The sequence below is a fragment of the Oncorhynchus kisutch genome, linkage group LG9, assembly GCF_002021735.2.
Source record: "Oncorhynchus kisutch isolate 150728-3 linkage group LG9, Okis_V2, whole genome shotgun sequence".
NCBI classification, from domain to species: domain Eukaryota; kingdom Metazoa; phylum Chordata; class Actinopteri; order Salmoniformes; family Salmonidae; genus Oncorhynchus; species Oncorhynchus kisutch.
Genome location: NC_034182.2, coordinates 32,503,294 through 32,524,925, shown reverse-complemented (window position 1 = coordinate 32,524,925; position 21,632 = coordinate 32,503,294). Strand labels below are relative to the sequence as shown.

The window sequence follows — 21,632 nt, the reverse complement described above, 5'->3', positions numbered from 1 at the left end:
CTCACTCGAGACACGCTATCGGAGTCGGTACAGCCAGCTGGTTTCTTCACGCATCGCGCCAACAGAAACAAGCATCTTTCTGGTAAGAAGAACGGCAGGGGGTTATGCCTTATGTGATCATAACAACATACAGGAACTCAAGTCCTTCTCTTCACCTGACTTAGAATTCCTCACAATCAAATGCCGACCGCATTATCTACCAAGAGAATTCTCTTCGATTATAATCACAGCCACATATATTCCCCCCCAAGCAGACACATCGATGGCCCTGAACAAACTTAATTTGACTCTATGTAAACTGGAAACCACATATCCCAGGGCTGCATTCATTGTAGCTGGGGATTTTAACAAGACTAAACAAGACTCCCTAAATTCTATCTGCATATCGATTGTGCAACCAGGACTGGTAAAACCCTGGAACATTGTTATTCTAACTTCCGCGATGCATATAAGGCCCTCCCCCGCCCTAATTTTGGAAAAGCTGACCACGACTCCATTTTGTTGCTCCCTGCCTATAGACAGAAACTAAAACAGGAAGCTCCAGCGCTCAGGTCTGTTCAATGCTGGTCTGACCAATCTGATTCCACACTTCAAGATTGCTTCGATCACGTGGACTGGGATATGTTCTGTATTGCAGCAAACAACAACATTGACGAATATGCTGATTCGGTGAGCGAGCTTATTAGCAAGTGCATCTGTGATGTTGTACCCACAGCATTTATTAAAATATTCCCCAACCAGAAACCGTGGATTGATGGCAGCATTCGCGCGAAACTGAGAGCGAGCGAACCACTGCTTTTAATCAGGGCAAGGTGACCGGAAACATGACCGAATACAAACAGTGTAGCTATTCCCTCCGCAAGGCAATCAAACAAGCTAAGCATCAGTATAGAGACAAAGTAGAGTCGCAATTCAACTGCTCAGACACGAGAGGTATGTGGCAGGGCCTCAACACTGGGTCCCCCAAGGATGCGTTCTGAGTCCTCTCCTGTACTCCATGTTCACCCACGACTGCGTGGCCATGCACGCCTCCAACTCAATCATCAAGTTTGCAGACGACACTACAGTGGTAGGCTTGATTACCAACAACGATGAGACGGCCTACAGGGAGGTGGTGAGGGCCCTCAGAGTGTGGTGTCAGGAAAATAACCTCACACTCAACATCAACAAAACAAAGGAGATGATCATGGACTTCAGGAAACAGCAGAGGGAGCACCCCCCTATCCACATTGATGGGACAGTAGTGGAGAGGGTAGTTAAGTTAAGTTCCTCAGCGCATACATCACGGACAAACTGAATTGGTCACCCACACAGACAGCGTGGTGAAGAAGGCGCAGCAGCGCCTCTTCAACCTCAGGAGGCTGAAGAAATTTGGCTTGTCACCAAAAGCACTCACAAACCTTTACAAATGCACAATCGAGAGCATCCTGTCGGGCTGTATCACCTCCTGGTACGGCAACTGCTCCGCCCACAACCGTAAGGCTCTCCAGGAGGGTAGTGAGGTCTGCACAACGCATCACTGGGGGCAGACTACCTGCCCTCCAGGACACCTACACCACCCGATGTTACAGGAAGGCCATAAAGATCATCAAGGACAACAACCACCCGAGCCACTGCCTGCTTACCCCGCTATCATCCAGAAGGCGAGGTCAGTACAGGTGCATCAAAGTAGGGGCCAAGAGACTGAAAAACAGCTTCTATCTCAAGGCCATCAGACTGTTAAACAGCCACGACTAACATTGAGTGGCTGCTGCCAACATACTGACTCAACCCCAGCCACTTTAATAATGTATGTAAAAAATGTGTCACTAGCCACTTTAAACAATGCCACTTCATAGGTTTACATACCCTACATTACTCATCTCATATGTATATACTGTACTCGATACCATCTACTGCATCTTGCCAATGCCGTTCTGTACCATCACTCATTCAGATATTTTTATGTACATACTCTTTCATTCCTTTACACTGTGTGTATAAGGTAGTTGTTGTGGAATTGTTAGGTTAGATTACTCGTTGGTTATTACTGCATTGTCGGAACTAGAAGCACAAGTATTTCACTACACTCGCATTAACATCTGCTAACCATGTGTATGTGACAAATAAAATTTGATTTTAAGTTCAAGGTTCACAGACGCATACAGTCCAATGACCACAGAGCGGCTGAACCTAAATGGACATAGTGATTCTGCTAATAAATACCAACTCTTATAAAAGCAGCTCACACTCTAAAGAGCAATTGATATCAGATTTATCAGGATTTCCCAAACTCGTTCCTGGAAAGGCCACACCTGACTGTATAAGGTCCCACAGTTGACAGTGCATGTCAGAGCAAAAACCAAGCTCTGAAGTTAAAGGAATTGTCCAGTGAGTTCCGGACAGGATTGTGTTGAGGCACAGATCTGGAGAAGGGTACCAAAACATTTATGCAGCATTAACAGCCCCCAAGAACACAGTGGCCTCCATAATTCTTAAATGGACAAAGTTTGGAACCACCAAGACTCTTCCTAGAGCTGGCTGCTCAGCCACATTGAGCAATCGGGAGAGAGAAGGGCCTTGGTCAGGGAGATGACCAGATATCCGATGGTTACTCTGACTGAGCTCTGGAGTTCCTCTGTAAAGATGGAAGAACGTTCCAGAAGGACAACCATCTCTGCAACACTCCACCAATCAGGCCTTTATAGTAGAGTGGCCAGACGGAAGCCACTCCTCAGTAAAAGGCACACGACAGCCCGCTGGGAGTTTGCCGAAAGGCACCCAAAGGACTCTCAGACCACGAGAAACAAGATTTTCTGGTCTGATGAAACCAAGATTGAACTCTTTGGCCTGAATGCTAAGCGTCATATCTGGAGGAAACCAGGCCCCGCTCATCACCTGGCCAATACCATCCGTACGGTGAAGTATGGTGGCGGCAGCATCATGCTGTGGGGAAATTTGTCAGCGGCAGGGACTGGGAGACTAGTCAGGAACGAGGGAAAGATGAACGGAGCCTGGGTTCTGAATACTTATGTAAATGTGATATTTCAGTTTGTATTTCTTTATACAATTGCAAAAATTTCTACAACTCAATTTTTACTTTGTCATTATGGGGAGTATTGTGTGTAGATTGATGAGGGAAAACAATTTAATCAATTTTAGAATAAGGCTGTAACGTAACAAAATGTGGAAAAAAGTGGAAGGGTCTGAATACTTTCCGAATGCACTGTGTTAAGAGTTGAAGCAGTGTAGAACCACTCGGCTGACAGACACTTCAGAGCCCAGAGGAAGGAAGTGAGTGGTTCAAAAGACACAGAGCTGATGCTCTTTCAACCTGGGACCACATCCTGTTGTGTTTGTTACTAGCCAGTGGAGCACATAACACCATAAACTACTGGGGAACCGTAGAGGTAGATTTGAATTCATGTAAATTTTGCTATGATGTTGTGGGAGGACTAAACTTGACAGTCCATTTCTAATGCTGAATATAATCGAGTTCTTCTTTCCAAAGAGTTGAGGAACCAATCAGAAAAGCTTCAGGAGCATGCTTACCCTGTATGATAACACAAGATGATAACCACTGGGTTACACAGTGTATGATAACACAAGATGATAACATAAGATGATAACCACTGGGTTATGGCGCCGGAGATGAAAGCAGACGTTTTACGTGTCCCCAACCTATTGTGTTTCTTTGTTCGTTTATTTGCAACTTTTTTTCGCCTATTTTGTAAATAATGTTGTCGCTACCGTCTCTTATGACCGAAAATAACTTCTAGACAGAAGCAGAATCCTTTTTTTCCCTTTGATGACTCTGACGAGCCCGATGCGAAGGATATACTGCTTTCTCGGTAACAGGCCCAGATCCCCGCGATTTGCGTGAATTCATAGGCGATCTAATAAACCCCCACTTCCCTCCATTCTGCTAGCAAACATGGAGAAAAAAAAAATAGATGAGCTACGCGGAAAATTAAACTATCAACGGGACATTAAAACTGTAACATCTTATGCTTCACGGCGTCGTGGCTGAACGTCGACCCTATCGACATACAGCTGGCTGGTTACACACTATACCGGCAAGATAGTCTGCTGCCCCTTGTCTATGTATTTTTGTAAAAAACAGCTGGTGCACGATATCTAAGAAAGTATCGCGCTATTGCTCATCTGAGGTAGAATATCTCATGATAAGCTGTAGACCACACTTTCTACCTAGAGTTTATCTGTATTTCTCGTAGCTGTTCACATACCACCACAGTCAGAGGCTGGCACTAAGACGGAATTGAATGAGCTGTATTCCACAAAAAGCAAACAAGAAAACGCTCACCCAGAGGTGGTGCTCCTAGTAGCGAGGGACTTTAATGCAGGGAAACTTAAATCCGTTTTACCAAATTTTTATCAGCATGTTAAACGTGCAACCAGAGGGAAAAAATCTCTGGAACACCTATACTCCACACAGAGACGCATACAAAACTCTCACTCGCCCTCCATTTGGCAAATCTGAACATAGTTATATCCTCTTTGATTCCTGAAGAGATCAATAATGAAGCAGATGCTAAGCTAAAGGACTGTTTTGCTAGCACAGACTGGAATATGTTCCGGGAGTACACCACATCAGTCATCGGCTTCATCAATAAGTGCATTGATTACAGAGGGTACCGGAGCGCCAAGTCTAGGTCCAAGAGGCTTCTAAACAGCTTCTACCCCCAAGCCACAAGACTCCTGAACATCTACTCAAATGGCTACCCAGACTATTTTCATTACCCCCCTCCCCCCCCTTTACACCGCTGCTACTCTCGGTTGTCGTCATCTATGCATGGTGACTTAAATAACTCTACCCACATGTACATACTACAACTAACTGGTGCACCCGCACATAGACTTTGTACCGGTATCCCCATGTATATAGTCTCGCTATTGTGGTTTTACTGCTGCTCTTTAATGACTTGTTACTTTTATCTCTTATTCTTGTCCGTATTTTTTGAAACTGCGTTGTTGTTTGGGGGCTTGTAAGTAAGAATTTCACTGTAAGGTCTACTACACCTGTTGTATTCAGTGCATGTGACTAACATTTGATTTGATAACACAAGATGATAATCACTAGGATAAACGTTTGCTATGAAACTAAATAATTGTACTACTGGTAGAACATATTCCCCGTTTGTTTACTTTCCTATTTTTTGTGTGTATGTCAGTACACTGGCTTACTAATACATTTTAATGACAGCTATGACTTCCTGACACATGACCAGTGAGGGTAATTAAGTGCCTGTTGCACAATGCAAAAGAGAAAGGAGTGTTTATTGGAAGATTTGCACAGTGGAGTGTTATTTTCATCCTCTATTTGTTCACAACCACACACATAAAATGTGTATTATGACAGAGCATACAGAAATATTAATCAAGTAAATAAAACAAACACATGAGCCCGATGTGAACTAACCTGGTCCCAGGACTGTTTGTGCTGTCTCGCCAACTCCTGTAGTCATTGTAGACAATACAGCCTTAAACAGATCTGGGACCAGGCTATATGTGAACAGTACCCAAGGCTGCAAAAGGGGTGAGGTATAAACTGCGGATAAATGCAAATAAATCTAAATGTAACAGTGAACTATTATTTTTCAGTTCCGTCCAACAGTCGAGCATCGTATGCCCTTTCTTTCCCATCTTCAAATAGAAACACAGCGGCTGCTGCTACATTAGTCTAGTAGGTTCTACTGGCTTGGATTACATCATTCACAGTAAAAAAAATAAAGTTCAATCTAATTTCATTGTAACGTTTTAAAGTTCTGTGCCTCGTGACACTCATACAACTGCTATGGTTTTCATGGTATATTACGTTAGTTCTGCTTGGAACACATTCTCTGAGGTAACACTTAACTTGAACTCTGTTATAAGCCGTCATTGGAATTTATAACCCTTTGTGACAAATGATACTGCATGTTGCTTCATTCACCTAAGACAACTTAGTTGGAGAGCACAAATTAAGTATTACCTTCTAAGGTTGAAAAAAATCATTACAAAAATCATCCAAAAAGAGAGACAACATACATGATAGGAATGTTTTTAAGCTACCTCCAACTCACGTCCTTCACATCATTTGTAAGAAAAAGAGCTTCATATCAAAATAAACATTATTTGGAAATTGACCGATCTGTTTTTCTTTAAATGTCAATATATGCGCTGTACAGCACAATTCAATACAACTAATCCAATCGCAATGAACCAGTGCAGTTTTGTAAACAGCATAACGCTATTAGCATATACAATTATATTTATAATACCAATGGTCTGATTTTAGAGTAATAGCTTCCTATGATGGTAATGTATAAAGCCAACGTATAAAGCCATACATGTACAAATGTATAAGTATTAATAATGAAGTATCACATTTGATATGACATGATTAGCAGCTGTAACTACCTGATGAAACAATCCCTAATGGATTCACAATGCGAGTGCTTCAATGAACACAGCAACTGTAAATGATCTGGCAATCTACTTGGTAACATTTATTGAGGGTGTACACACATACAATGTATACTGATGTGCCATTTTGCAAAATGTACCAAATTAACATAGACCTTTGTGCCAGATGTCATAAGGATTCGTGAGTAGGCTATGATTGATTCCGCATGTCTTAGGTTGTGTAGTTATACACCTTCAAATACTGTCACCATCGATGCTCCTTCAAAAAATCTGGTGACATGTCTTACTGCAGTATGGATGTTTTATACAGATGATCTCCATTCATCCTATATCACCTGCCATCTAACTGAAGCAGCATCTAAAGAGATGTAGGGTGAATCTCAATTGTGTTTCCTTGTTCCCTCTTCCTTCTCAAAACTCATTGGAAGAGAAGTCTTGAGGGGAGGAACCTCTGATCTTGTCCTCCAATGCGTTTTGAGAAGGCGAGGGGAGAGGATGCGAGGGAACAAGGAAACAATTTAGATTCACCCACAAAACACCTTCACTATAACAGTTCACCTTATTCTCGGCCCCTCTGTGATATACACAGTTAGTCACGGAGCTACACTTCACTACATCCTCCCACTCAGCTTAAGGTACTGCTGTTGATTCTAGTAAGGCTATGGTCTATGGAGTTTTAGTAAGAATGCCCTTTGGGTGTAGTGGTGATGCCCCATCGGCCAATCAGACATCCCCGTCCTCGATGCGGACCAGCTGCCTCTCCAACAGCTCAATCCTCTGGCCCTGGGCCAAGACCACCGAACGAAGGGCCTTCACCTCTGCTAGCACCTCACTCAGCACCTCCTCCTGGAGCGGGGGAGAGGGATGGGGGGATAGATGTGACGAGAGGGAGGTGGAGAGGGGGAATGCAGTCACATACATGATGATATCCTAAATTGTCACTTTTCTGGTACTTCTACCTCCATACTCATACTTACTTCTCTAAGGGAGACACCCTAAACTTGAGCAATAAGAATCTCTCGTTACAAAACGTTTTGCTAAATGCCAAATCAATTGGTCACATACACATGGTTAGCAGATGTTGCGAGTGTAGCGAAATGCGTGTGCCTCTAATTCCGACAGTGCAGCAATATCTAACAATTCCACAACAACTACCTAATACACAAAAATCTAAGTAAAGGAATGGAATAAGAATATGTACATATAAATATACGGATGAGCAATGACAGAGCGACATAGGCAAGATGCAATAAAATACAGTATATACATATGGGATGAGTAATGCAAGATATATAAATATTATTAAAGTGGCATTATTAAAGTGACAAGTGATCCGTTTATTAAAGTGGCTACAGTGTGTCCTGGTAAATACACCCCTGCTATGCTTACTGCCATACCCACGTATAACCAAACTCCATTCTCACCTCTCTTCTCGCCCTATCGGATGCTCCTTCTCCTTCTGCTCGAGTGACCCTCTGCTGCACCACCCCCACCCCCTCGCTCTCCATTTCCTTGGCGGTGGTGGTTGCCGTGGGAGAGGAGGCCTGCCGGGGGACTGGGGAAGAATCCGTCCCGGAGCCCTGCGACAGCAGCTTGGGTTTGTTCCTGAGCTTGTCTCTGTGCTTGGAGGGGGTGCCAGCATAGCCCCCGCTCAGAGAGACTAGCAGGGGTGCCGCGTCCTGCCCAGCGATCCAATCCTCGGCCAGGAGAGAGGGCTCCACACCGGCAGTGTCCGGGTACAGGTCCCCCTGGAACAGGTCTGACTGAGGCGGCAAGAGAGGAGAGGGAGGTTTGAGGAAAACTCTCTGTTCCAATATCCACATTAACATGCCACTTAGTAGAATCTTATGTTTTGGGCATGGATTCTAAGTGGGACGCTAGTATGGCTATTGGAATATGGTCTTAGTCCAAAAATGTGTGAATTCAAATGGCTTTGTTTCGAACTGCATGGCTTACCTTCCGTGGTACCGTCATAGAAATGGGCTCTACTTTCCTCTCATGCAATTTGTAGAACCTGCAATATGAGAAAGAGAGGAGACCGAGATTAAATGAAAGAAAGCGAGAGAGTGAATGAAAGAGTGAATGAATGAGACAATGAAAGCGTGAATGAATGAAAGAAAGACTAGATAGAAATGAATTAGTGAGAAGGCATGAAAGGGGGAATGTAGGAGGGAGAGAGGAGTGGTGAAAGAGAAAACAAAGGAAGCAAATACACAGAGGAAGAATTCAACTAACAACCATGAAGTCATGCTGAAAAACCTGTTCACCTGGCGATCTCACACTTGTTGACGTCCACGCCCCTCTTGCTGAGAAAGCCTGCTCCTCGCTGGGGCTCTTTGCTGCTGTACAGGCTGAGAAAATGGACGTAAGGCGACTCGTCCGTCACCTCAAAGTACCGGATGGTGCAGTCCCCCTGAGAGAGATCAACAGACAAAAGGGACTGAACCAAACATCCAGAGGGGGATCTTCTAATTTAATCCTATGCCACCAGCAGAATTTGTTGAAAGTGTTGTAGGAAATGGGTGTACTGTACCTTTCCACACAGGTAGACCATGTTAGTGTCAGGGTCGTAGTAGGGAAGGAGAACACCGTTACTGGTGTCCATCTCCTGCACTGCCATTGGCTCAGACATATCATTCTGCAACACAAATACCAAATACTGTTCATTGACTACAGCATTTGAATCCTATTGTTCCCTCCAAGCTCGTCACCAAACTCAGAGCCCTGGCGGGAAGAACACAGGCTGTGAGGATTGGCAACACCTCCTCCACACTGAGTTAACACAGGTGCCCCCCAGGGGTGTGTCCTCACTCGCTGTTTACCCACGACTGTGTGCCTTTGCACGACACCAACATCCATCATCAAGTTTGCTGACAACACCACGGTTGTAGGCTTGATACCAACAACGAGTCAACCTATCAGGAGGTAAATTAACTAGCATTATTGTGGTGCCAGGACATTAACCTCTCCCTCAACGTCAACAAAACAAAGAAGTTGATTGTTGACTTCAGGAAGCCCCCAACATCAACGCGACTGCAGTAGAAACAGTCAGCATTTTTAGTTCCTCGGCATACACATCACCGATGATTTGACATTGACCAACACCACCCCGGGCTCTCTCCAAATACTACCGCTGCACCATCGAGAGCGTCTTGACCGGTTGCATCACGGCCTGATACAGGAATTGCTCTGTCCACGACCGCAAGGCCCTCCAACGGGTGGTGAAGAGGACCTAATACATCACTGGGGCCGTGTTCCCACCCATTCAGGACATCTACTTGAAACGGTGCCTGAGGAAGTCCTGCTTCATCAAGGACCCCCCCAGCCATGTGCTGTTCACTCCCTTACAGTCAAGCAAACTGTACCGGAGCATGATGTCTGAGTGCAATCACTTACTCATTCACACTGCTACCAGACTCTTATTGCTAATACTGTTAAATGTAAAAAATGTCCCCTGCACTGCCCCTTCCTTGATACATGTGTAAATATTGGAACGTAAATTGTTCCTTCCTGTATTATACTTATGCTAAAATGTTTATTTTATTCTACTGAGACATTTACTTTGTTTGTATTCTTATATTTATTTATTATTGTTGCATTGTTGGGCTGTGTATACCATCTGTACGTATCCCTTACGACTAATAAAACTTGAAACTATGAGCTTGGATTTGAATGTACTTAATCTCATGCTGATAATGTACGTCACTGCTGTGCCTGGCTGAACATGTAGCAGCTGAACCTGTTGATCTAGCTACCTTTCCAAGGCACTATGAAGATTCCATTGTTTACACTTAGTTTTCACTTAGCTCCCACTACTTGGTCAGTGTGTAGTGAACCCCTAGGTGCTGCGTCAAGGGAAAATAAACAGGGCTGACCTGAACTGTACTGTCATGGCACAACACTCTCCTCTACCATACGACTCAAGGTCATGTACACTGTGTACAAAACATTGAACACATTTCCATGACAGACTGACCAGGTGAAAGCTATGATCCCTATCGATGTCTCTTCAAAATCAGTGCAGAAGGGGAGGAGACCGGTTAAAGAAGGATTTCTAAGCCTTGAGACAATTGAGACATGGATTGTGTATGTGTGTCCTTCAGAGGGTGAACGGGCAAGACAAAATATTTAAGTGTCCTTGAATGGAGTATGGTAGTAGGTGCTAGGTAAACCGGTTTTTGTCAAGAGCTGCAACACTGCTGGGTTTTTCAAACTCAACAGTTTCCTGTGTGTATCAAGAACGGTCCACCACCCAAAGGACATCCAGCCAACTTGACACAACTGTGGGAAGCATTGGAGTCAACATGGGCCAGCATCCCTGTGGAACGCTTCTGACACCTTGTAAAGTCCATGCTCCAATTTAGGCTCTTCTGAGACCAAAGGGGGGTGGGGGGGGTACAACTCAATATTAGGAAAGTGTTCCTAATGTTTGCTATACTCAGTGTATATGAAATGTGTCCATCCAGCTGCCGTACCGTATCCCACAAGGCCAGCTGCCTTTCACTCATGCGGCTGAAGCCCGTGGTCAGGATCTTCCCGTCGGAGAGGAACACGGCCCTCATGGGCCTGGTGCCGTCGTGGACCTTCTCTTTCACCTGAGGCACACAGCAACAAGTGGTAGGTAGAGACAATGTCAAAAGCCACATGTACAGAAGGTAGAGTTCATACAATATACAGTACTTGGGGGATTTGGCTGAATAAAATTATCTTTGATAAGGAGATGTTCTTAAGCAGTGGAGAGTTTGTGTGTTTACAGTCCACTTTGTGTTGGTTACTTTCACCTTGAAGGATAATAAAGTTGTATTGCTTGTTATTGGTACTTAAAGACCATAGGAAAAGGCAAAGCGAGAGGGACAGCTGGGTGAAAAATCTGTCTTCTCCAGACAGATTTATTTAATTTATTTCACTCACCAAGCAAGGACTTTTGGTATGGAAGTCAATGAGTTTGAAATTTGGTCAACGACCAAAAAATTTAACGGCTTATTTGCTACGTGAGGTTTATTTGATCTAATTGAAGTTTCATAATACTTAGGTTGATACGAGCATACTGATATAAGTAGGACTCGTGACACCCCGGCAACTTTAAGATTACATTTTTTATATCAGAATTGTCTTTAGATGGCTATGCGTATTCATGATATGTGGCTAGTAGCAATGCATCTCTCTCCATTGAATACAGGCGGTTGACATTAAAACGCCACAAATTCTAATATTCAAAAAAGTATTAAAATAAACTAAATGCAGCCATCAATCCAAAGAGAGGAATAGGCAGGCGCTTGACAGCCCACCGTTCTGCTCTGTGGACAACAAATCCCGTTTTTAAGATGGAGATGTACAGTCGGAAGTTTACATACACTTAAGTTGAAGTCATTAAAACTTGTTTTTCAACCACTCCACAAATTTCTTGTTAACAAACTATAGTTTTGGCAAGTCAGTTAGGACATCTACTTTGTGCATGACACAACTAATTTTTCCAACAATTGTTTACAGACAGATTATTTCACTTATAATTCACTGTATCACAATTCCAGTGGGTCAGAAGTTTACATACACTAAGTTGACTGTGCCTTTTAAAAGCTTGGAAAATTCCAGAAAATGATGTCATGGCTTTAGAAGCTTCTGAACTCATTTGAGTCAATTGGAGGTGTACCTGTGGATGTATTTCAAGGCCTACCTTCAAACTCAGTGCCTCTTTGCTTGACATCATGGGAAAATCTAAAGAAAATCAGTCAAAACCTCAGAAAATAAAAATAAAAGTGTAGAACTCCATAAGTCTGGTTGCCTTGGGAGCAATTTTCAAACGCCTGAAGATACTATGTGCATCTGTACAAACAATAGTACGCAAGTATAAACACCATGGGACCACGCAGCCATCATACTGCTCAGGAAGGAGACTTTGGTGCAAATCAATCCCAGAACAGCAAAGGACCTTGTGAAAATACTTTTGTACCCGTTTCCTCCAGTATCTATATCCACAGTAAAACGAGTCCTATATCGACAAAACTTGAAAGGCCGCTCAGCAAGGAATTAGCCACTGCTCCAAAACCGCCATAAAAAAAAAGCCAGACTACGGTTTGCAACTGCACATGGGGACAAAGATTGTACTTCGTGGAGAAATGTCCTCTGATCTGATGAAACAAAAATAGAACTGTTTGGCCATAATGACCATCATTATGTTTGGAGGAAAAAGGGGGAGGCTTGCAAGCTGAAGAATACCATCCCAACCGTGAAGCACAGGAGAGGCAGCATTATGTTGTGGGGGTGCTTTGCTGCAGGAGGGACTGGTGGACTTCAAAATAGATGGCATCATGAGGATGGAAAATTATGTGGATATATTGAAACAACACCTCAAGACACCAGTTAAAGATCTTTAAAGTTAAAGATTGTCCATTTGGAAGACCCATTTCCAACCAATAACCCCAAGCATACTTCCAAAGTTGTAGCAAAATGGCTTAAGGACATCAAAGTCAAGGTATTGGAGTGGCCATCACAAAGACCTGACCTCAACCCTATAGAACATTTGTGTGCAGAACTGAAAAAGTGTGTGCGAGCAAGGAGGCCTACAAACCTGACTCAGTTACAACAGCTCTGTCAGGAGGAATGGGCCAAAATTCACTCAACTTATTGTGGGAAGCTTGTGGAAGTCTACCTGAAATGTTTGACCCAAGTTAAACAATTTCAAGGCAATGCTACCAAATACTAATTGAGTGTATGTAAACATCTGACCCACTGGGAATGTGATTAAATAAATAAAAGCTGAAATAATTCCCTCTACTATTATTCTGACATTCCACATTCTTAAAATAAAGTGGAGTTCCTAACGGACCTAAGACAGGGAATTTTTACTAGGATTAAATGTCAGGAATTGTGAAAAACTGAGTTTAAAGGTATTTGGCTAAGGTGTATGTAAACTTCCGACTTCAACTGTAGGTTTCTCGTCATTATATCCAAATCTCTTAAGACTTCTTTCCATTCATTTGCATGGGTGTGTCATACGACATAGGACAGACATGACTCACCTTGAGGACGGTGCCCCGTCGCGGGTCGATGACACGCAACGCCTTGTCCTTGCACACGGTGCAGATGGCACTGCCCTCCCGGTTCCAGCTCACGCTGTAGATCAGGTCGGGGTGGGCATCGGCTATCTGGTAGACCAGCTCCCCCGTGCCCACGTCCCACACACACACCAGGTTATCACAGCCTGAGAGAGAGAGAGAGGAGAGAGCCACACATACAGAGAGACAAAGACACAGAGAGAGCGATACAGAGAAAGAGAGACACAGCAAGACACAGACAAGAAAGGAGAGAAGAGATGCAACATTCAAAAACAGGTGTTTACACAGCATCTAGGAAAGCAGACAAAACAGTGTTCACAGAAGAGGGTTATAACAAGCACACTACCAATCTCAGTTCACCAAGACGTCAACCACAATAAAAGTGCAGAAGTGTGTAGGAGTTCTGTAGTTGTAGACAACTAAAACCTAAACGCAAATGTCATATGGATACAATCAAATGTATTTGAAAAGCATGCAAATAGTCATAATACAGACATAACATTCCAAGTAATGCAGACAAACCAAATTGCTTTCAACATTTGAAACCTTAAGCTATATATAAAAACTATTTTTTTTTAAATAGTCGCACACTATATAAACACCCAGTAATTTATTGGGTCCACAGACAGAGAGAGACAGAGAGAGATATACACATACACAATGCTAAAAAAAATAAAGGGAACACTTAAACAACACAATGTAACTCCAAGTCAATCACACTTCTGTGAAATCAAACTGTCCACTTAGGAAGCAACACTGATTGACAATTAATTTGACATGCTGTTGTGCAAATGGAATAGACAACAGGTGGAAATTATAGGCAATTAGCAAGACACCCCCAATAAAGGAGTGGTTCTGCAGGTGGTGACCACAGACCACTTCTCAGTTCCTATGCTTCCTGGCTGATGTTTTGGTCACTTTTGAATGCTGGCGGTGCTTTCACTCTAGTGGTAGCATGAGACGGAGTCTACAACCCACACAAGTGGCCCAGGTAGTGGAGCTGATCCAGGATGGCACATCAATGCGAGCTGTGGCAAGAAGGTTTGCTGTGTCTGTTAGCATAGTGTCCAGAGCATGGAGGCGCTACCAGGAGACAGGCCAGTACCCCAGGAGACGTGGAGGAGGCCGTAGGAGGGCAACAACCCAGCAGCAGGACCGCTACCTCCGCCTTTGTGCAAGGAGGAGCAGGAGGAGCACAGCCAAAGCCCTGCAAAATGACCTCCAGCAGGCCACAAATGTGCATGTGTCTGCTCAAACGGTCAGAAACATGAGGGTGGTATGAGGGCCCAACATCCACAGGTGGGGGTTGTGCTTACAGCCCAACACTGTGCAGGACGGTTGGCATTTGCCAGAGAACACCAAGATTGGCAAATTCGCCGCTGGCGCCCTGTGCTCTTCACAGATGAAAGCAGGTTCACATTGAGTACGTGACAGAGTCTGGAGACGCCGCGGAGAACGTTCTGCTTCCTGCAACATCCTCCAGCATGACCGGTTTGGCGGTTGGTCAGTCATGGTGTGGGGTGGCATTTATGTGCTCGCCAGAGGTAGCCTGACTGCCATTAGGTACCGAGATGAGATCCTCAGACCCCTTGTGAGACCATATGCTGGTGCGGTTGGCCCTGGGTTCCTCCTAATGCAAGACAATGCTAGACCTCATGTGGCTGGAGTGTGTCAGCAGTTCCTGCAAGAGGAAGGCATTGATGCTAAGGACTGGCCCGCCCGTTCCCCAGACCTGAATCCAATTGAGCACATCTGGGACATCATGTCTCGCTCCATCCAGCAACGCCACGTTGCACCACAGACTGTCCATGTGTTGTCGGATGCTTTAGTCCAGGTCTGGGAAGGGGATCCCTCAGGAGACCATCCGCCACCTCATCAGGAGCATGCCCAGGAATTGTAGGGAGGTCATACAGGCACGTGGAGGCCACACACACTACTGAGCCTCAGTTTGACTTGTTTTAAGGACATTACATCAAAGTTGGATCAGTCTGTAGTGTGGTTTTGCACTTTCATTTTGAGTGTGACTCCAACTCCAGACCTCCAAGGGTTGATAAATTTGATTTCCATTGATAATTTGTGTGATTTTGTTGTCAGCACATTCAACTATGTAAAGAACTGTAAAAAACGATTTAATAAGAATATTTCATTCATTCAGATCTAGTATGTTTCATTTTAGCGTTCCCGTAATTTTTTTGAGCAGTGTATATACACACACACACATACTGAGCACCATAATTAATTGGACAGTGACCATTTGTTTGTTATTTCGGTTCTGTACTCTAGCACTGAGATTGAAAGGATACAATGACAATGAGGGTGAAGTGCAGACTGTCAGCTTTAATTTGAGGGTATTTTCATACATATCGGATGAACCGTTAGGAAATTATAGAAGCTTTTGTACATAGTCCCCCCCCCCATTTTGGCCATCAAAAAACATTGGACAGTTTAACATAATGTAGAATAAAGTAATCATTGTTAAAATTTGGTCGCATATCCTTTGCATACAATGACTGCTTGAAGTCTGCGATGCATCGACATCACCAGACGCTGGGTATCTTCTGTAATGGCTGCCTGTAATGCAGTCTCCTCTTCAGCATGTAAAATGCATGTTCAATTGGATTCAGATCCGGTGATTGACTCGGCCAGTCAAGGTTTTTCCACTTTTTGGCCATCAAAAAAACCCTTTGTTGCTCTAGCAGTATGTTCAGGGTCATTGTCTTGTTGCATGATGAAGTGCCGTCCAATGAGTTAGGAGGCATTTGGTTTTATCTGAGCAGAACAAATATTTCTGTAGACTTCAGAATTCATTGTTCTTCTTCTTGTCTGCAGTCACATCATTGATGAAGACAAGTGAGCCTGTTCCACTGGCAGCCATACAGGCCCAAGCCATAACACCCCCTCCACCATGTTTCACAGAAGAGGCAGTATGCTTTGGATCATGGGCATGTCTTTTTTTTCTCCACACTTTCCTCTTTCCATCACTCTGGTACATTATAATCTTTGTCTCATCTGTCCACAATGCTTTTTTCCAGAACTCTTGGAGCTCTTTTAGGTGCTTTTTAGCTAACTGTAATCTGGCCTTTCTGTTCTTCAGGCTTATCAGTGGTTTGCATCTTGTAGTGTACCCTCTGTAGTCCTGCTGGTGTAGTCTTCTACGTATGGTAGACTGACACATCTACACCTGCATTCAGGAGTGTTTTTGATCTGTTGGCCTGTTGTCTGGGGGGTTTTCTCCGGTCATCCACTACAGTGGTCTTCCTCAGTCTACTGGGTCTTTTAACATAATTGAGTTCACCGGGTTGTTTTTTTCCTTGTTAATGATGAACCAAAATATTGACTTGGACATGTCCAGGGTTTTTGCAATGTTTCCGATTGATTGATTTTCATTTCTGAGCCTTATGACAGCCAGCTTCATTTGCATCAACACTGCTGTCTTCCTCATGTTGTTACACCCCAACAACAACCTCCAAAGGCAATAGAAAAGTCTAGAATCAATTCTATTCCTCAACAGCTCTCCTGCGTTCACCAACGACACAAATGAATACACCTGCCTAACGACATACATTTGTGAAGCCAATACAACAAACACTTGTACCTTAAAAATGGGGGGACCATGTACAAAAGGTGCTGTCATTTCTAAACGGTTAATCCGATACGTATGAAAATACCCTCAAATTAAAACTGACAGACTGCACTTCACCCTCATTGTCATTGTATCCTTTCAAACTCAAAGTGCTAGAGTACAGAACCAAATGAACAAAAAAAATGGTCACTGTCCAATGAATTATGGTACTCACTGTATATGACTGCGACTATTATTTTTATAGCTTATAGTTTATCCGCCATTAGTCAGCACCTCTACATAAAATCATTCTCTGGGTGTGCACCAGCTCATGTTTTTTATTCTAACATTTGAAACCTTCCTACGACCTCTTGAAACCTCTTTAGTTTCATGTTAACCACAGTCTCCTTTAAAACTTGCAAACTACATCAGATGTATTTATAAAGCCCTTTTTACATCAGCAGATGTCACAAAGTGCTTACACAGAAACTCTGCCGAAAACCCCAAACAGCAAGCTATGCAGAAGCACGGTGGCTAGGAAAAACTCCCTAAAAAGGCAGGAACCTTGGAAGAAACCTAGAGAAGAACCAGGCTCTGAGGGGTGGCCAGTCTTCTTTTGGCTGTGCCGGGTAGAGATTATAAGAGTACATGGCCAATAAGGCCAGATCCTTCTTCAAGATGTTCATAGTTGACCAGCAGGGTCAAATAATAATCACATGCTGTTAATTGCAAGGGAAGGAAACTCAATTCCTAGCTTGTATAATGCATTTGGAATGGAACTGTCTTTCAAATGAACTGTCTTTCATGTAACACCTCTCCAGTACGTTTAGAGCTGTCCTTAGACTCTCACCACTTACATTGACTGCTACATGTTAGCTTTCTCTGGCAATCACACAGGATCCAACGTTCGACACATGGGTGGCTAACTAGCTAGCTACATGCTACCCTGACGCGTGACCAAACTGTGTCCTAACACTATCATTATGTCTACATTTCCAGGTGTGAGCGTGACTACATGCAACACTTCTCTCTTAAAACACTCAGTTCTTCTTTCTCAGAAATGTCCTAACATAAGAGGTCTCACATTATCATGGACCTGGGGATCCAATTGTGCCCCTACCATGTCTACCTTTCCTTTAACCAATCGCATTCATTGATACAAGAGGCATCGCTAGTGAGTTGGATAGTCCAAGGACAGGGGACAATGTCTGCACCTCAAGTAGTCTGCCATGCATTGTCCTCTCAGACGGCCATGGCATTATGATCACAGTATCCGACGTGAGACAATGAGGTGCAGATAGGTGAGGTTACCTGCAGTTAGGAGGATGTTGAAGGCTGTCGGGTGCCAGGCCAGGATCCCCACTCGTTTGCTGTGGCCCTCCAGTGTCACTACGGGCTCTGTCATTGGCCCTGTCAGCCCTCCATCAGGGACCTCCCAAACCTGTCATAGACAATACAACCAATGACAACACTTTGTTACAGGAGTAGAGCATACAACTGAACCTTTGTTTCAACTCTATAGGCCTAACCAATGACTGCATCTGCAACATTCTCAACACAAATATTCCCTCTGGATAGTAGAACATCTATCACAAGGCCAACATAATGCCATCATATAATAGTGCATCTGCTATGTCCCCTCAATGAACCCATAACTATCATCCAGCAGTCCACCTAAATCTAAGCCAAGATCTAGACAAGGGTTGAAAGTGTCATCACAGACTACTGTGAACTGCTTACGCTGCTTTTTTAGAAGGCAGCTACGTTCCCATCACTCACCTTCACGGTGCAGTCCTCCGAGGCACTGGCGATGATGTTGTCGTCATGAGGACACCACTGGACGTCCAGCACCGGGGCTGCGTGTCCACACACCGTGGGAGTGGCCTGGTCAATCCTGCCACTCTGTGGGAGAGAAGCAGGTGTCATGTGGGCCAGGTGACAATTCATCATCAGATAAGTCACAACCTCCAAGTTCGATCTCAATACTACTTACTCACCAACCGAAAAGCACTGTTTAACATGAAAATCAGTGGGTCAGAAAGACTCAGAGTTGCTAACATATTGCTACAACCCATCATGTAACGTCAGCCCAGTAAGAGAAATTCCATGGCAACGGAATTATGCTTTACTTTAAAATGTATGTCAAACAAAAGCCAAGATTTCAAAGTTGAACAAACCATAGAACTCCTTGCACAATGACTACTTTGAACAATTTACATGGTCAATAAAAAATAAATAAAAACATTTACTGGAAAAACTGTGCAGATGCAATTTTGGTAACAGAATTACGGTAAAATCGCCCTCAGTTTTATTCTAAACTTTGTAGGTGCACAGTTCTTCCTCTGAATGTGTTTTTGTCAAATGTTCTGAGTTCTTTGGTTTGTTAAATTTTGAAATCAATGGTTTTTGTTTGGTATATATTTTAAAGTGAAAAATCGGAGTCTCAGCATAATACCATTACCATGGAATTGCCCATAAACACCTTTGGGGTATTGATCCGATGCTTATCCTCAATCTGAGAGAAGTTGGATGTTTATGTGGGCGAGTACAAACCTTGTTGAGTGGCAGAACGAGGAAGGCCCCTCCTCCACCTGATTCAATGATGACTGCGGTGAATTTGGGGTTCACAGCGCAGAGGGGTCCGTCCCATGTGACACGGGACACTCGGACATCATCGATGCAGTGCTCAGCCTTCCATGCCTGGGCGAAAACGTGCCTAAACTTGCTCTGTCTGACCACGCCTCTTCGGAACGACATGACTGAAGAGGGAGATATTACTTGTTAACAAAAATACACCCTAAGCAACAACATGACAAATCGATGTGGAGGTTTTTATCCTCAACTTTTAATGATGTAGCTAGCCTATGCAGCCACACCCCAGGTGAGAAATGTACCGTGGTTCCAATATATCTACCACATCAAATACATATTGAGACACTCACATGCAAGTAGCGATTAGAATTCTGGTGGCGCTAGTTTTGCTTCTTGCAAGTCAGTACTAATAGACTCGTGGTAACTGGTAGGCCTATGAGTTCCAAAACTTTTTGAGCCATGTTCTTTTAAGAACATCCTCAAGGAGGCTACAATGTCAAGAGTCAAGCCTATGAAACAACTTGTCTCGTCCTGTCTCTGTGAAACCCTTATCAGCTCAATAGGAGCTGATTGGGGTACACAATATGGCACTAACCAATAAAAAAAAATGTATATTCAGTTAATCAGTAACATTTAATGAGGCTGGGGATAAGAACGTAAGTAAACAATGTGCAACAGCCAAATTCTCCAATAATGTGAGTCAGTCAGTTCTAAAGAAGAACATTGGGGGGGTTGGCAGTTAGAGAGAGACGACTACAGAGGGGAGGGGGTGCTACTCAATGCTTTATAGTTGACGATCCAGTATCCATCTAAACAAGGGTGTTAACATGTGTTACATCTAACGTAACAATGTAGCCTATAACAACGTGATAGTGAGAAATGTTGGCTTGGCTTGCATCCAGATCATTTGAATGTAAGACTGTCACTGGGAGTGGTAGGTGTAGTTAGCAAATACTGTAGATGCACAACGCATCTAGCATCAACATTAATGGAAAAGGTGGGTCGGAAAATATAAAAATAAAAGGACACAAAATACAACTAAGAGAATGTATCAACAAATAGCCTAAAAGTAGCCTGCCCTACTTGGAGAAGCATTTCGACAATGTGAGGTTTGAGGAGATTAGTCGAAGTAAATACAACAGCAAGGAGTTTTAGTTAAACAAAACGGACATTTTTTCAGTTACTCTACCTCGATTTCAGGCAACTTCAATTGGAAAAGATAAAGGCCGAAGACTAGAACGTGACAAGAGGAAGCCAATAGAATAATCCGCCACCAGCAGTAACTTAATCCTTTGCTATGTCTGAGAGACGGCTACACAGCCGACCTACCACGACGGCAGGAAATAATTGTTGTAGATGGATAAACACAAGCGATGATTAGCGCTCAAAAAAAATAAAGACGCGCGGCGCACAATCCTGTTGCAAAATGATTTTCCACCTAGTTGGTTAAAAAATGCGTATCTGTGGTGCAATACTTAAAATGAACAAACATGTAAAACGCGTCAAAATATTGGTAAATTAAAATGTAGACAACAAGGGAATGGTTACCAGGAATTATGGGCGTGCGACGGGAGAGATGCTGACACTTCACACTCCGTGTTGGAATGATTACTGTTTGGAACAGACTTCCAGACTTCCGCCCCTGGCAGGATATAGTGGATGTGGCGTTGTTGTATCCATCGCATTTCTCAGCAGTATTCTATTGGATTGGTTTGCTGCACTAAAAACAAAGGCCTACTGTACTACCTGATATGCTAAACAAGTGTTTAGCATGTGTGTAAGTGACGTATTCTGTCAACATTGGCATTACATGATGACAGCAAAAAAAAGCTGTTTAACCATATCAGAAGCATATATCAGGCCATACATGCACTCATGTGACTGAAATAACAATAACGAGGCTATATAGATGTGGTACAGGTGTTGTGCCGAAAATCTCCCCCTGCCAGAGTCCCCCCCTTCGCGTGAACGCGCACGCACTCAACTCTTCATTGCTGCGACTCCCATACAAATTGGGG

The 21,632-nt window shown here is 43.6% G+C and overlaps 1 protein-coding gene across 2 annotated transcripts; it reads right to left on the bottom strand.

Annotated features, from left to right (window-relative positions):
• Positions 1-5,258: 5,258 nt before the first annotated feature.
• Positions 5,259-21,632, bottom strand: LOC109897064 (coronin-1B). Of its 2 annotated transcripts, none has more exons than XM_031832446.1 (11): positions 21,163-21,632; positions 19,576-19,781; positions 18,802-18,924; positions 18,334-18,463; positions 13,425-13,606; positions 10,881-11,000; positions 8,939-9,043; positions 8,673-8,818; positions 8,362-8,419; positions 7,830-8,168; positions 5,259-7,251 (listed from the first exon to the last, which is right to left on the bottom strand). In XM_031832446.1, the coding sequence occupies exons 2-11, from the start codon at positions 19,777-19,779 to the stop codon at positions 7,129-7,131; spliced, it is 1,530 nt and encodes a 509-aa protein (XP_031688306.1). In that variant the 5' UTR covers positions 19,780-19,781; positions 21,163-21,632; the 3' UTR covers positions 5,259-7,128. The 2 variants fall into 2 exon arrangements, with proteins under 2 accessions (XP_031688306.1, XP_031688307.1); XM_031832447.1 differs by having other exon boundaries at positions 20,804-21,580.

Coding starts and splice junctions, on each gene's coding strand:
- LOC109897064 (XM_031832446.1), bottom strand. CDS start 19,779: ATGTCGTTCCGAAGAGGCGTGGTCAGACAGAGCAAGTTTAGGCACGTT. Junction 18,925..19,575: donor TCGTTCTGCCACTCAACAAG/GTTTGTACTCGC, acceptor TCTCTCCCACAG/AGTGGCAGGATTGACCAGGC. Junction 8,819..8,938: donor TGGTCTACCTGTGTGGAAAG/GTACAGTACACC, acceptor GATCTCTCTCAG/GGGGACTGCACCATCCGGTA.